At 44.8% G+C, this 14,898-nt stretch overlaps 1 protein-coding gene across 2 annotated transcripts in view; it reads right to left on the reverse strand.

Annotated features, from left to right (window-relative positions):
- Window positions 1-924: 924 nt before the first annotated feature.
- LOC146829476 (uncharacterized) overlaps window positions 925-14,898 on the reverse strand; it is a 151,830-nt gene continuing 137,856 nt past the window's right edge. For both annotated transcript variants that reach the window (XM_085608157.1, XM_085608158.1), the window contains exons 4-5: window positions 11,474-11,640; window positions 925-1,453 (exon numbers count right to left, since the gene is read on the reverse strand). In XM_085608157.1, the coding sequence (XP_085464283.1) occupies window positions 1,300-1,453; window positions 11,474-11,640 (321 nt within the window). In that variant the 3' untranslated portion in view covers window positions 925-1,299. The remainder of the gene's footprint in view (window positions 1,454-11,473; window positions 11,641-14,898) is intronic.

Here is a 14,898-nt window from a genome sequence, read left to right on the forward strand (position 1 = left end):
AGCATGTTATATAAACAACCATGATTTCCATCTGGGTACCCAAGCTATAAATTCACATTTCAATAACAATTATTCAAATTCCAACAACAAATTTTCCAAAAGAAATAATTATAAATTACAAAAGCAACAAAAAACATTGTCATATGTCCACAGACAGAAAGCTATATTTCTCACAAATTCAATTATTACCAGCACATCTTTTTTTAGTGGGTAAAAGGGTAACCTAATATATTTTGTATATACATTCAGGCTAAGTCTCCTGCCCTGGTGCCATATGGTGTACATAAACAGAAAGAGTTCAATCATGTCCTAGTAAGGCACTGAAACACTCTCTTGGGCAAGCCAATGTGTTTCGATCTCTATTGGGACATCAAATGTTTACCAAGATCTTCTTCAGGCCTATATATACATAATGCTGCAAATAAAATTAAGGAGGTTCATTTCAGTCTGTTAAGGTGCAAGCAACGTCTCACTTTTCATGTGAATCATATTTTAACATTTATTTTTACTTTTCTCTAAATAAGAATCGCATTCTCTCTATCAGATACTGGCCTCTTGTTACTGGACACAGCTGTACCTCTGAAGTTGTTTTTCTATACTACAGAAGGCCCGCCTGAGTCTCAGGTGTGGCGTGATAAAGCCCTCTTCCTGGGGCTCTGAACCAGCTTGCTGTGTTTATTTCTTTTGCTCCTAGATATCACCAGATAGTTAAAAAAATAATAAGAAGAATAGTTATGTTTAGTAGTTATGTTTCCAAAAATTAATCTTTGAAGAGATAATTTCTGCAAAAACTAGTGATGGAAAAAAATGTACTTTTTTTATTGCACTATAGAATTACTTGTTACACACAATCTCAATCAGTTATTGCAAAAAATGCAAATTTTTACATTATTCAAAACGAAGAAAAAAGGGGCATGCACTTAATTGTTTTTTCACTTTTTAATAAAACTAGATATTGTGCTTTCTTCGAACATACAGATTACAATCCAGTGACATTTCACAACTTGCAGTTACATATGTTCAACTTTTCCGCCATGAAGGTGTTCATTATAGTCCATTTCTTTTCTATTAAACCCAAGTACTGCTTTATCGGGGAAAAGCTTGCTTCACCCAAAGTGTGTTTTGTCCACGTTCAATACTGTAAAACACTTTCATGTACCAGAAATTTAATGACGGTTATAAAAGTGCTAAGTAAATCAATTTATCATCGAGGACCTCAACTAGGTCATGCCAACAGAGATACTAATGTCAGAAAAATATAAGCATCGGTTTACGAAACACAGTTGAGAACGAGAACATCTAGCCTTCCGCCAGCCTCCGTAGAACAGCACCAAAGCCAGCCTTTGCAACCTGCAGGGGAGTCTTATCTTCCTTATTTTCAATGTAGATGCTTGCGCCTTGTTGCACCAACAGCTTGGCTTCATCTACCCGCTCTTCGTCACACGCCAAATGACTGAAAGAGACATGTCCGATTATTTGCACTATAATTACAAATTCAAAACACATTGCTTCAGAATAATCACACAGGAGTTTGTTCCCAATTGGATTTGCCCAAGTATGTACGTTTGTAAATTTTTCACAAATATACAAGTTTTCAGCTGTCAAAACACTTTCACATGCTACTGCACATGCCCCGCTCACGATTAGATCACCTTTCCCACTCTTAATCTGATTACTGTTTCAATTCAAGGCACAAATGGCTTTTGTACCATAATAAGTGCCACCTGTTGGCTTACATCTATAAAGATTCCGTCTCTATTGAGGAACTTTTAATATATGCCAGAAGAAGGAGTTAGTGCATTTAGGTTAAGCAACAAAGTTCAGCTTTGATGTGCAAAAAAGAGTGAGAAAGCAGCCTTTTTGTTTGCTATTGTGGAAATCGCAGATAATTTGTTAGCATGAGCTGAAGCCATTTTGGTTGTGGCATCCATTTTTGCTAGCCATGCGTTAGCCATGTGATTCTTCCGTCTTCACTGTTGCTTGCCTTTCTATTCTGCTTGAGTCATCAACTGTAGTTAACTCCTTCAGTACTGAGCCAGAGCACTGTGTATGCTCAGAAAGGCCTGTAGCTGCTAGAATGCACCTGTCTTAGAGTATAACTGTCAGGATGTTCCAACTGATGTAAGCAGTTCTGTCTCCCCTCCCACTGTGCTGACCAAGTGATTTCTATCTGTCCAGGTTAGTCAATAGCTATTCCTGTGTATGCCTGTACCTCCCCTTTGAGTCTCCATGCTTACTCAGCTGTAAACAGGGTATATAAGACCCTTGGTTTCTGTATTCCTTGGACTACCTTCTACAGTGCCTGAAGGTGCTGTATTGATGTAGTCCCACTCATGAGAGATTAATAAACTTGTTATTTGATATTCCAGCTTCCGTGCCAATCTCTATTTTGTTGGTTTAAAGAACCAGTGGACAGATAACGGTGAACCCCTGCACCGGTGAGCCCCTAAAAAGGCTCATTTCCACACTATGATAAGGACAAATTCAGCTCATCTAAAGCCATAGAAGAGCACTCCTAGCCACAAAGTCTGGTCATGCAGCTTCGAGTGTGAGGTTCTCTAGCATAGGTAGAGAGAGATCTACCCTGTTATGCAGCAACTTCAGTTGGAAGGCTGATGTAGAAAAGCAAAAATATGCACCTACAAGTGCTTAGTCAGTTGCATAATAAGATAACAGGGATGCGACTACTTGATCAGTGCCCTCGCCATTAAGAGAGGGAACCCAGACCATTGTTCATATATTTTTACTTTAATTTTCAAGGATATAAACATGTATATACAATTAAAAGTTATTACAGATATAATGATATTAGTGGGAACATGGAACAAGAAAGCGTTTCCTGACCATCTTAAACTTAACTCATCACGATTTGTCCCAGGCTACATTCAGAATCGACTGGGTGTGACAAAGATCAAACTCGAGACCCATCTTGAGTGAACAAGTGGGTGGAGAATCTCTGAGCGGCTATCCACTTGCCTCTAAGGGTTCTAATCTCGGATACAGTCAGCCAAATGCATGCTTCATAAATCACCTGCATTCAAACTAAAATCCCTTCTCAGCTTAATGTGTTTGGTATCCTGGACCCTAGAAAAACCCCTTTCAAGTGCCTCAAAAGGCAAAAATCAAAAGTTTGTACATGTTGAGCAAAAGAAATTTCATCCTATAACATGGCACATTTTTAGGGTCATCTTCATCAAGTAATTGAATATGATGAGAGGCTTTTTGAGTAGGACTTTTTCCAACTGTACAACAACCCAGAATACCTCTCTTTAGAGTATCATGTTTGTTGGAGTAGTGTAGTCTGTATACCCATTCACAGACAATGTTATGTTATGTTATGTTATGTTAAATGAACTTGCTATAGGGAACACATTACACCTGAAGGTGTATCTCGGCACTTCGCTTGACACAGGAGCATCAGGGAACTTGGATTTTAAATAGTGCAGTCTTTTTAAAGTTTTTTTAAATTTAGCATGAACTGTGCAGGAATGGATGTGGTATGGTAGATTTTTACAATGGTTGTATCAGTGTGTACACCAAAGAGTGACATGGATGGAATTAGCAGTTTATCTAGTGCATTACAAGAGCATTCTTATCCTGTTGCTCCAAATTATAGATTCCAAATTTCTTTCTTAATGGCAAATGATGAACTCTGCTTCCTAGTCTGTTTAAGAGTGTATGTATTTGGTCTCGTAACTTCTTAGTGGATAATTGATGGGGTTTATTGACTTTTAAATTTCTGGCCTTTTCTACTGTAATATGCAACTATCATTGAAGGAGGGACACCCAGGCATTTTATCCCTCCCATACCTACGTATCTATCCATCCTGTAACATGGCTTCGGAACATGAAAATATAGTTGGGGACCCAGATGCTGGTTTTCTAGACGTACAAGTTACTTGCCTCCGGTAACGATGTATCAGGTAGAGACGATTCTAGCCGCAGATTCCTTAACGTAGAATTATCCCCAGGCGTCAGACTGGACCCAGAACATTTTCTTGTCCCAGCATCTCTGCACGCCGGGTGGCGGCAGCACGAGACTCCGCCCGGAGTCTTCCGCGGGCATGACGTCAGCGAGGTCACATAAGCCCCACTCCGGCGCGCTGACATCAGTTTGCTTCGGAGAACTTTTCCGCGCCACAACGCGGAGCCATCACAACGAAACTGAGGAGAGCATGGGAACAGTGTGCGAAAAAGCAGAGAAACAAAACAGAAAGAAACAAAGGGTGAGGAACAGCACCAGTTGGCACCAAGGTACCAGAAAGCTATAGCAGCGAAGCCATAGCAGGGAAAGAACAGAGCACCACTTTGAGGAACAACTGTGCAAGCCAAGGCAACAGCACCAGGCGGCACTAAAGTACCAGACGGCCAAAGCAGCGAAGCTATAGCAGGGAAAGAGCAGAGCACCTCCCCTTAAGGTGTGTGTCCTGGCCCTTCCTGGCCTCTGTCTTCGGCTTGCGCCTGGCTTGGTCTGGTGCGCTGCTTTGTGGTGTTGCAGCGAAGCAACACAGTGGGGAGAGCAAATCCTCCGTGTGCGATGGCTGTAAGCTAAGCCGGCCGTCTCCCGGCCCAACCGGAGGAAGAAAAGGCCTAGCCCGGAATGGGGGAAGGTTGACTGACGAGTGGGGAACCTGAGGCTCCTCCGGGGAAGACTGTGGGCGTGGGGAAGGCGAAGAGACCTCCTTGGAAGACGCGGCGTCCCGTCTCCAGGGAAAGAAGAGACAAACAGTTGCCGAACCTCTTGAGAAGAGGGGGCCTCCGAAGACGAATCAACGACCAGACGCCGTGGAGTTCGCCACTGGCGTCAGCTCAACGTCGACCGGCGCCGAAGGGGACGCCGAGACGACCTCTGCCACAACTCGCGCAGAGGGAGAACGGGGTGGGGTTGGAGCCGGGGCCGCCAAAGAACGGTGCCGAAAAGGTACCGACTCTACTTCCGACGAGGCAGCCGCCTGCGTGGAGACACGAGGGTGGCCCGGGGACACGTCCCGGCCCCTAGCCAGCCCCTGCGGCGCCACCAGGGCCAGCAGCCGCGGGCGCCTGAGTGGCGTCAGCTCAGCCTCGGAGAAGGCCGCCGCCTGTCCAGAGGACCGAGGGGGACTCGAGAACGAGCCCTGTGTCCCGCCCACCTCCTGTGACACCACAGGGAGCTCCACGGGGGTTTGCGGCGAGGCAGAGGCGCCATGGAAGGAGGGAACCCCTCGGGCTGAGAGGAGTTTCATCCTGCGCTCCCGCTGAGACTTCGGCTTCATCTGCTGACAAGCCTCGCAGTCCGTGGAGTCATGGTGCTCCCCCAAGCACCACATACAAATGGGGTGAGGGTTCATCGCCGACATCAGGCGCGCTCAAGACGAGCACGTCTTGAAGCTCGAAGGCATTCGCACACTGTTCCCAAAAGAAACGCAAAGCGTGAAAAGAAGGTCTGAAGACAGGCCAGGAACATGATCCGGATCCGCATTGCACGCGGAAAAGAAAGAAACTGACGTCAGCGCGCCAGGGTGGGGCTTATGTGACCTCGCTGACGTCACACCCGTGGAAGACGGTGGGCGGAGTCGCGTGGTGCCGCGCGCAAAGATGCTGGGACAAGAACATTTTCCGGGTCCAGTCTCACGCCTGGGGCCAATTCTAAATTAAGGAATCTGCGGTTAGTAGTCTTTATCAGATCATGTAGTTAGAAACACAGACAGATGCCCATGCTGAAGTCTTCAGGTTGTGACTGTACTGGGTCCCTCAACCAACCTCCCCAGCCAGCATCAGAACATGAGAAGACTGTACAGCTTACATGCATTTGGAGTTCTGATTGTCCCACCATGCTCTTTCCTCTGGTTTGTCAGCATCCTCACAGTTTGTCTAGGCAGTAAGCCCCAATCACTTCAGGCTGTCCATGACTTACTATCCTCCCTAGCTCTTCGGGATGCCTGGCGCACAAAATCTCTCAAAACACAAGACTACACCTTCAACTCGGCTCCACACTCAATCTGGACGCACACTGACCACTGGTTTCTCTATGCAATCTACTGCCAGTGGCTACGGGACGTCAAGATACTCCAACACACCCTCTCTGATCCCGCCCCCCCTGCTACTGCATGTCTCGATCCCTCATGCCACTGGGTGGGAACGCAGATGGTCACTCTCCGTCTCAGCACTGCTAGACGAAGTATTCCGATCCGAACTCCAAACTGCTATTTTCGAATATTTCGAACTTAACTCTGGATCCATCACGCAACACGCTGTCCTATGAGACGCATTTAAGGCGTACATCCACGGCATTTGCATAGCACAAAAATTTGTCGTGCTGAATACCCTGCGCGGCGACCTAGCCAGATTGGAGAGGGAATTGACAACTATCGACTCAACTGGTGACCCAACCCTCACAACACGGCATAAGCGAGCGTCCCTTTTAACGGAGTTCAATGAGCAAGCTGACAGAGAAACCCTATTTCTAGGTAAATACAACGCAGCATGTCGATACAGGGAGGGGGAACGCCCAGGTAGAACACTAGCTCACCTCCTATAGTCCCCCAGGGGACCGGGATATATCACGTTCCTCTGCCTAGACGACAGCACCAACGTATCATATAACACTGACATAATGCGCGAACTAGTCTCTTACTACAAATCCATTTACACCTCCAAGCCCCCTCCCCCCCCCCCCTCCCCGACTCTACATCACATATGGCCAACCTGGAGGAGGTGGCGATGGTATGGCTCACCACCGGGCATGCTCAATTCCTTAGTGAGGCAATAGACTCACTAGATGGAGGGAAGGCTCCTAGGCTGGACGGTCTATTCAGCACTTTCTACAAAACATTTAAACAAACTCTTATCCCCCACTTGCTGGCTGTATAATCAGAATCATTAGATAAGGGGGTACTCCCTTACACAATGCGCGAAGCAGCAGTTACGGTACTCTTGAAACCTGGTAAGGACCACCAGATGCGCTTCCTATAGGCCCGATCACTCTTTTACTACAACAATAAGATTCTGGCTAAGGCACTGGAGAAAAGGCTATCACTCCTACTAGAACAGATGCCCTCCCATCCAGACAAGGTTTATCCCCGACAGATCAACCGCGCTTAACCTCAGAGCAGTATTCTCAATTCTCAACAGGGTGTCTCCAACTACGCCTGCTGCGGTTGCTCTCCTGGATGCCGCAAAGGCATTCGACTCGCTTGAGCCGCATTTTCTCCAGAAGCTCTGCATAACCAACGACTTTAACGCGCTAATCGCACTTCTATATTCCTCGCCTACAGTCCGTCTTCGGGTGAACTGTTCCATTTTGGACCCTTTCCCCATATCCCGATGCACCCGGCAGGGATGCCCGCTCTCGCCATTACCGTTCATCATAGCGATGGACCCCCTGATCTGGCATCTCCAAGAAAAACATCTACACTGTGGCCTGCGGTTTCGACATGGCCCTCTCCTGATGTCCATGTACGCTGATGACATTGCATTGTTTATCATACACCCCTCTGAGAATTTAGCTCCTATAATAAAAGAAATTTCCAGATTTGGGAATGTATCCAGCCAATGGATTAATTGGGAAAAATCTGAACTCTTCCCTTTGACGGACTTTACGACCCCTCCACAGGCGCGCATTCCCTTCGCTGGACTGCTGACACCACTAAATACTTAGGGATTTCACTCCATAGAGACAAAGATCAGGTCACTTGCCTAAACTACGGCCCGCCATGGACAAGCTCGCCACCCAAATAGACCGTTGGATCCTTCTCCCCATTCCATGGCCAGGCGCATTGCCTTTATCAAAATGAATATCCTCCCTCATTTTCTTTATCAATTTGTAAACATCCCCATCCCTCTAACGAACGCATTCTTTCTGCAGCTCTGCTTCTACGACTGGTATAAGCGGATTGCAGACTACGGATCCCTTATGATCGGGGTGGATTTGCAGTTCCAGATCTCCACCTTTACTACTTGGTGGCACAGGCCCAATGTGCCTACCACTGGTTCCATCCAGATGCCCGCCTCCCGTATAATAAAGCAGAGCAAGACTTGGCAGACTCTGGACCCCTCAACATATTATTGCCACGAGACATCCGCTTGGACACAACAGACATCCAACCGCTATCCACGACATGCTGGGCCTGGCATAAACTCAGCAGAAAGCTAGGATTTGAGCATCTTTAGTCCCCTAGGTTTCCCCTGTCACAAAACCACTGGCTTACCCTAACATCCGAAAAGTTGGTACAACGCACATTGCAAAAACTTAGCCTTCACACCATTGGAGACTTATTCCGCGAGGGACAAGTTAAGACGCAATTTGATACTACACACGACACTGAGCTATCATACATGGACTAATTTATCCTTGCTAGATTACACGGCACTCTACGTACAGTATGGAAGTCTTACCCCATAGCACCCACGGAATAATCCCCCCTTACATTCCTTATAGCTGACCCAGATGGCTCCCACCTGACTGGAAAACTATATCGATCATGCATGGCCTTAAAACGTACATACAACGGGGGGCTCACCGTCGATGGGAGGAAGATCTAGGACACCCCCTATCGGACAAGGATTGGGAACACAGCTGCACGCAAATTAAACGAGTATCCCCTAACCACTACCACAAGCTCCTCCACCTCCGATTCATCCACAGGTCATACATTACTCCCCATGAGATGGCCAAGTATGACACCTTCAGATCATTGAGTGCCCTAAGTGCTACACGCCAGATGCTGACTTCGCACACATGACCTGGGTCTGTCCCTGGATCAGTACATACTGGACCGCAGTGCTCCAAGCACTAACCCTCATGGTATCCACAACCACAGAGCCATGCCCCATGCCTGCCCTGCTGGGCAATGTCACCGACGTACCGACCAGCTACCACAGATTCACAGCCATCGCCCTATTGTTGGCTATATGAGAAATTGCACTACACTGGGGCAGTCGGGTACGCCCCACTCAGGAGGCATGGCTTTGAAGCATGACATACTACAACATGCAGAGCGAGATATACTCCACACTTCAACCACCCCTCTCCCGGCCAAAAGATATCTGGCAACCCCTCCGTTCCCCCAGACACCTCCCCCTCACCACCCCGCACAGCCACCGAAGTAGAGCCAATGATCCCAGCACCGTCCTCAGCTTCTGAAAGTTAAACTACTCCGCCGACGGCCCTCTCTCTGTCGCAGGTACCCATGGACACTTCATTGCTACTTTAGATAATAGTGCCATTCACCATTTCTACGAACTCTGTGCCCTCTCGAAACTGCCCTCTTCCCTTCTCCCGCCTTCCCTCCCCATACCCTCATGTGATTATTATGCATTTCTTGTTCATCTTTCTTTTTCAGTATTGCACGTTGCTCCACATACAACAGCTTACAACCCAGCTGCGGACTGCATGGTATAATATGAGGCCCACAAATATAAAATATTACCTACTGTTTGGTTAAACGTAGCGACTTACAATAATTTTGAAATGTTGGGCTCTGTCAACTGCATGTTTACTGTTTGCTTTGTAATAAAAAAGTTAATAAAATTAAAAAAAGTATAGGACAATTCTGTAGGAATGAGAGAAAACGTTCTGTAAAACACCTTTGCAACTTCAGGGCCACTTGTGCCTATTACAGAGCAAGGTAATAGTTGCTAAATTTTAGGGTCCTTTCATGACATATAAAAGGTAAAAAATTGAAAATTGAAGGTTAGCGATTGCCGGAACTGAGAGGAAAAATAAACTGGAAACCAAATAATTCCAGTTTGGCAAACTAATGTTGGGTACTAATGTCTCTAAAAATCCCTTTGTAAAGGATGTATGCAATATAGTGATCCTGAAATTGTCCAAGATGTTATGCATAAATGACATCCATCACCGAATTCTATCTGTCAAAAAGCTAATTTAATGATATTGGTTTAATATAGGAACAGAGCTTTGAATTCGTTTGACCAATGCCCACTGTAGAACCCTAGCGCTTAATGTAGCACTACACTGAATGAGGCTTATGTTCACAATAGTGACCCTCAGTTGGGTTGTAGTTGCATTTGTACAACCGTATTTTGGTTTTGTGCATGATGGGCAGAGTTGCCCTCTTAATGCGCTGTATGTCGCTTCATATGGGCGTGTAGTGGAGCAAAAAGAAGTTAGTGATGGAAAGCTTGGACTTACGAGGCATTGCATTTGTCTAGAAGGGTGTAAGAATGGAAATGTGGCCTATGGTGTGCTTTGGTGTAGTGCAATTTTAACAGTGGCTGCTCTAAAGGTGTTGCTGCCAGCACGTAGCTTTGCTGAATAGGCGTGGAATAGAGTGGGGGAGAGGTGTGCACGTTATTGTGAGAGATTTTAATTATTCCTGGTTTTAGGGAGGCTATCATACGCAGCCTCGTGCGTCAATCACCTCCTTAAGGGGAGTATTAGGAAGTAGCATCTTAATCTGTTGAAATTTGAACAAATTACAATTACAGAAAAAAAGCTATGCAACAAACGTCCTAGGAAAATAACCCTCCAGGACCTGCAATGCCTTTTCACTGATAAACGTCCCTCACTCCCAAACGTGTAAATGAGGTCCATAAGCTTGGAACAGCCTGAACCCAGGTGTTTGAAAACAGCAGGAGTGTCAAGTTCAGAGGGGAAACTCACGATTTTCCTAGTATATTATGCTCTCTCTGAGATCACTTAGGAATAGTCTCACCAGATGACTTAACTGTGATTTGCTGCTCCGGTCAAGAGAACTCTCTGTTTGAAGCCGACCTGAAGGAGCTGCTGATGATATCACTTGGGCAACTAAGATGGTCTCAACATACACTACCCAGAGGATACCGCTCTTCTGCTTACAAGAAGAACTGAAATGCAACCTTGCGTGCACTGTGAATCTTTTCTCTGTTTATCTTGCTAACATTCTTCCACTTTAATACTTCTCGAAGCCTTTATACCTCCTTTTATTCTTGAGGCACCCAGAAGCAACTTACAAGCGGCTTTTGATACCCAACAAAATATATATGTAAATAATGCCTACAGATGAAGACCAACAAGGTTGTAGTGTTTACTGAGGTTACTTTGATTTTTACAATACAATTTTAAATTCAATAATTGATTTTTACGGCACCTTCTTTCATTACGAATAAGCCTTTTGCCGGCTCCTTGCACTAAAATCACAAAACCTCTAGAATATACCTACATTCTTCACTCTGTGTATCCCTCGAAGGTACCCAACTGTTCCCATAACTCCTGCCCTTCCCCTTCATTATTGCAAATTAAACATATTTTAGCCCTTGCGCTTTATTATATTTCACATGGTTTCTCATGCAGACCACACGCCATCTTTGTAGCACGCTGTCCCTAACCTATTGTTATTCGTTTGCACGCGCACTCACAGCAAAGGCTTACACAAACCTTTTTTGGCCACTTATACCTTTCTCCTTGGGCACTATAGCCCCCAGATTACCTCTTACTGGCAATTCTTGCAATGAGATCACTGTAAGAGAGATATTTACTGTGCTGGGTACTTACAGAGGCGTATTTCCTTCAATGTCCTGTATATTCGTCGAAGCGCGGTGCTTGAGAAGGATTTGAATCATCCTAAGGTTGCCCTTCGCAGCTGCTCGATGCAGGGGAGTTGAATGTAAAGAATCAGTAGCATCTGGGTTGGCTCCATTGGATAGAAGCATGACAGCAATCTAGAACAAGGATAACATGTCAAATGTAAACACTTATTTGCCAATAGGACTTTTTTCAGTAGGCGTGGTTTTAAATAGTAAATTTGTCCTTCACAGGTTTGTATTTGAGGGCCCAGTGAAAAGGAAGACTGAAAAGTAAACCCAGGGTTTTCAGTGTTAACAGTCTGAATGGAGATGTCATCACAATTTGTTGGAACACTCACCCAGGTAGGCAACACAACTTGAGACTCAGAGCAGAACGCCTGTTTCAACACTGTTCCTGTTTTTTGAGAATTTGAAACAGCAAGGCATGCCTTAACGGCCAATGCTGGAAGTTTACATTAAATCTGTGCCGACACTGTCTTGGGCCCTTCTGGAACCAGGCAGGGTACATTCCTGTAGACAAGATATAATAGCATGCCAAAACTCTGGAGACCCTTGGGTAATCTCCCAAACAGTAACATATCTTCAGGGAGTTGACCGGGCCCTAAGGATAGCACCCTACTAGCCTGAACTGTCCATTCAGCCCTCAACTCTTGCCTCCCTGGGGGATTAGGGCGATGTACCTTCCCTGCAATACCAACCATAGTACCGGACTAAACATACCTCGGTTTACTTGCCGTGCTTAAATAACCATCTGGAGAGGACCTTCTTGTTGCACAAAGCACTTTCCCCACTCGGGTCACATGAACCATTTGGCCGCGGGTGGAACATCATCAATTCATTTTATAGGTTTCTTACGCTGCTCCTTGCACACTTGCACAAAGAGGGACATTTAACCTTTTAGCCACAGACACGGACAGGGAACACTGAATATCCTCCTTCCCTTATCCGACAAGGAGGTTTTTATTATTTTAATGTATTCATTTACTGCCTTCAAAACATATTGTAAGGATTTTAATTAATCAAACAATAGAGCTTACTTACTACTATAAGTTTTAAATGGGGGGTGGGGTGCTAGAGTGCTACTTTCTGAATTACACATGCCACTCTTGGTTATCAGGGATCAAAAGATACTTTTATGTGAACAAATGATAAATCAAATTAATTGTAATGAGACCAGGTTCTCGTTCTCAAACCATTTCCAGAAAGGCAGAGAGATTACAAGTAAAATAAATTGGGGGTGATCTTTAACCAATTGTTTCAGGTCTATTTCACATGATGTTATAGTAAGTACTGACGAACCAGTATTGCCATATTAACATTTGTATTATTTACTTATGTCAATTTCATAACTCAGACTAGTCACATAGTTTTATTGAGGCGTGACTGGGCATCTGTTCATTATTTGTGCCACCTGCGATTCCTGTACCAGTCCATCTTCACTGGGAGACATTAATACTGATTTCTAAATTTCAAATGGGACACACTGAGGTTGCCCTAGGAGGAAGGAGTTTTTTTGGCTGTGCATAAGGCTCGCAGTAGCATTTTGTAAATTCTGCAGGCAGCCGTGCTAAAATAATGGAAGTGCATACTGGAAAGCATTCATGCAATCAAGATGAGGATTGACCACACAACCCACTATATGCACATTAATGTAGGGCCGATTCTGGGAGTGAAATTCCTTTGAATAGCTACCCTGCCATCACACATTTTATGGACACCCCTGTTGGCTCAGATGTCTCGTGTAATCTAACGTATACACCTTTTTATGAGAGTAGCTACTGCATTCGCTACCCAGGTTTTGCGATATTGACTGTAGTAGAGTAGGTTTATAGTTGCGAGTGCAAGCCTTTTTACATATCCCCGAGGAGGGGGTGCTGCCTAACCACTCTCTCCAACACCTCGAGCCCCTGTAAAACGTTTTCAGTCTCCAACAACTCTAGGGCATGAAAGAAGGATGCCTGTATATATATTTTTTAAAAGAGTGAGTGAGAGAGATGCACAAGATGGTGGTCTCCACTGTACAGGGCTAGTGTGGTCCTGCTTGACAAGCTGAGACAAAAAGACCTACCAGCCTGCACAAGGAGCTAGACTGCACCTGCCAAAATGAGTAACACAATCCCAAGGGCGAGAAACAAGGAACAGCACCGAGAGAGCTCAACACACCAAGAAAACCCAGGAGTCATGAGGGCACCACAGCCTTGCTGTTAGGAAGAAGCATGAGACACATCCAGGTAGAAGAAGCTGCTCCATCACATTTACAAGCTGACAAGGGCTATCTGTGACTCTGACCATGTCTGTGGGGTGCCTAATTTGCCACTCAAGAAGTACACCGAGATGACTGATCTTGATCCCCAAGCAAAGGGACACATCCAGCCCACTGCAAGAGGTCTTGCTGGATCCAGTATTAACAGATGCACTGCACGAGCCCTTACGGTTATGGATATATCACCAGTTGAATTATTGGTCACACTTCTTTTCAACAGGGCTAGTGGCTAAAGGCCACTTTGACTGACCATCAGGAAAAGTCCCAGTTATCGGTGGATGCTCCACCACTGTAATAAAACCTCTTCCGCGATCAGAAGATTTCTTTAAACAGCCCACAATTTTACCTGTTAGAACCTGGATGGACTCTTAACTAGTATATTATACAAACCTCCCACTTGACCTCTATTTATTTAACACATGGGCTAAATATGCTCCACTGGGCTATGGTATATTTTGAGACATTATATATACACAACACCATCTGTTTATTCAACATTTTTATTATTTTGTTTTAAAGATTTATACTTTTTTCATTTGTATTATCAAAGATAATTTTAAAAACCATACATATCATTGAAAAACAAAAATCCATATTTTTCCCTTTTGTACATTTCATTGATAGACCAACATTTCTACATTTCTTTGCACAAGAAATGTGATTGTCTTTACTGAACCCCTTCATATGTACCACATTTTCAGTCCATTCTATCCGCTCCTCATTCAGATGCACTCAGAACCATTCACACTAGCAACCAACCCTTAAACACAAACATCCTGGTCAAAAGGGGACAAAGAAGTTCTGGGTCTCCATGACCGTGTTGTGGGCTGGACGCATACAACTGGGTCGATGCGCATTTCGGTGGAATAAGCCTTATGATGACCACCTTCCTCGGGACATTTCAAAATAGTGACTTTTCAACTAGTGGTAGGGGTACAATATTATACAGCATGAAAGAATTTCTTACAATTCTGTTCCTAGCTGTTGCCCAAATTCTGGTATATCTTCCGTAACAGATAAAGACCTCGTTTATCAACAGGTTCAATTGCACCTATATAGCGCTTACGTTGGTGAAAAAACACCACTGATCCTTCTCACTATGAAGTGAATATTCATTCAGTTTTTATGAA

This window comes from Triturus cristatus, chromosome 5_2 (assembly GCF_964204655.1).
Source record: "Triturus cristatus chromosome 5_2, aTriCri1.1, whole genome shotgun sequence".
Classification (NCBI taxonomy): Eukaryota; Metazoa; Chordata; class Amphibia; order Caudata; family Salamandridae; genus Triturus; species Triturus cristatus.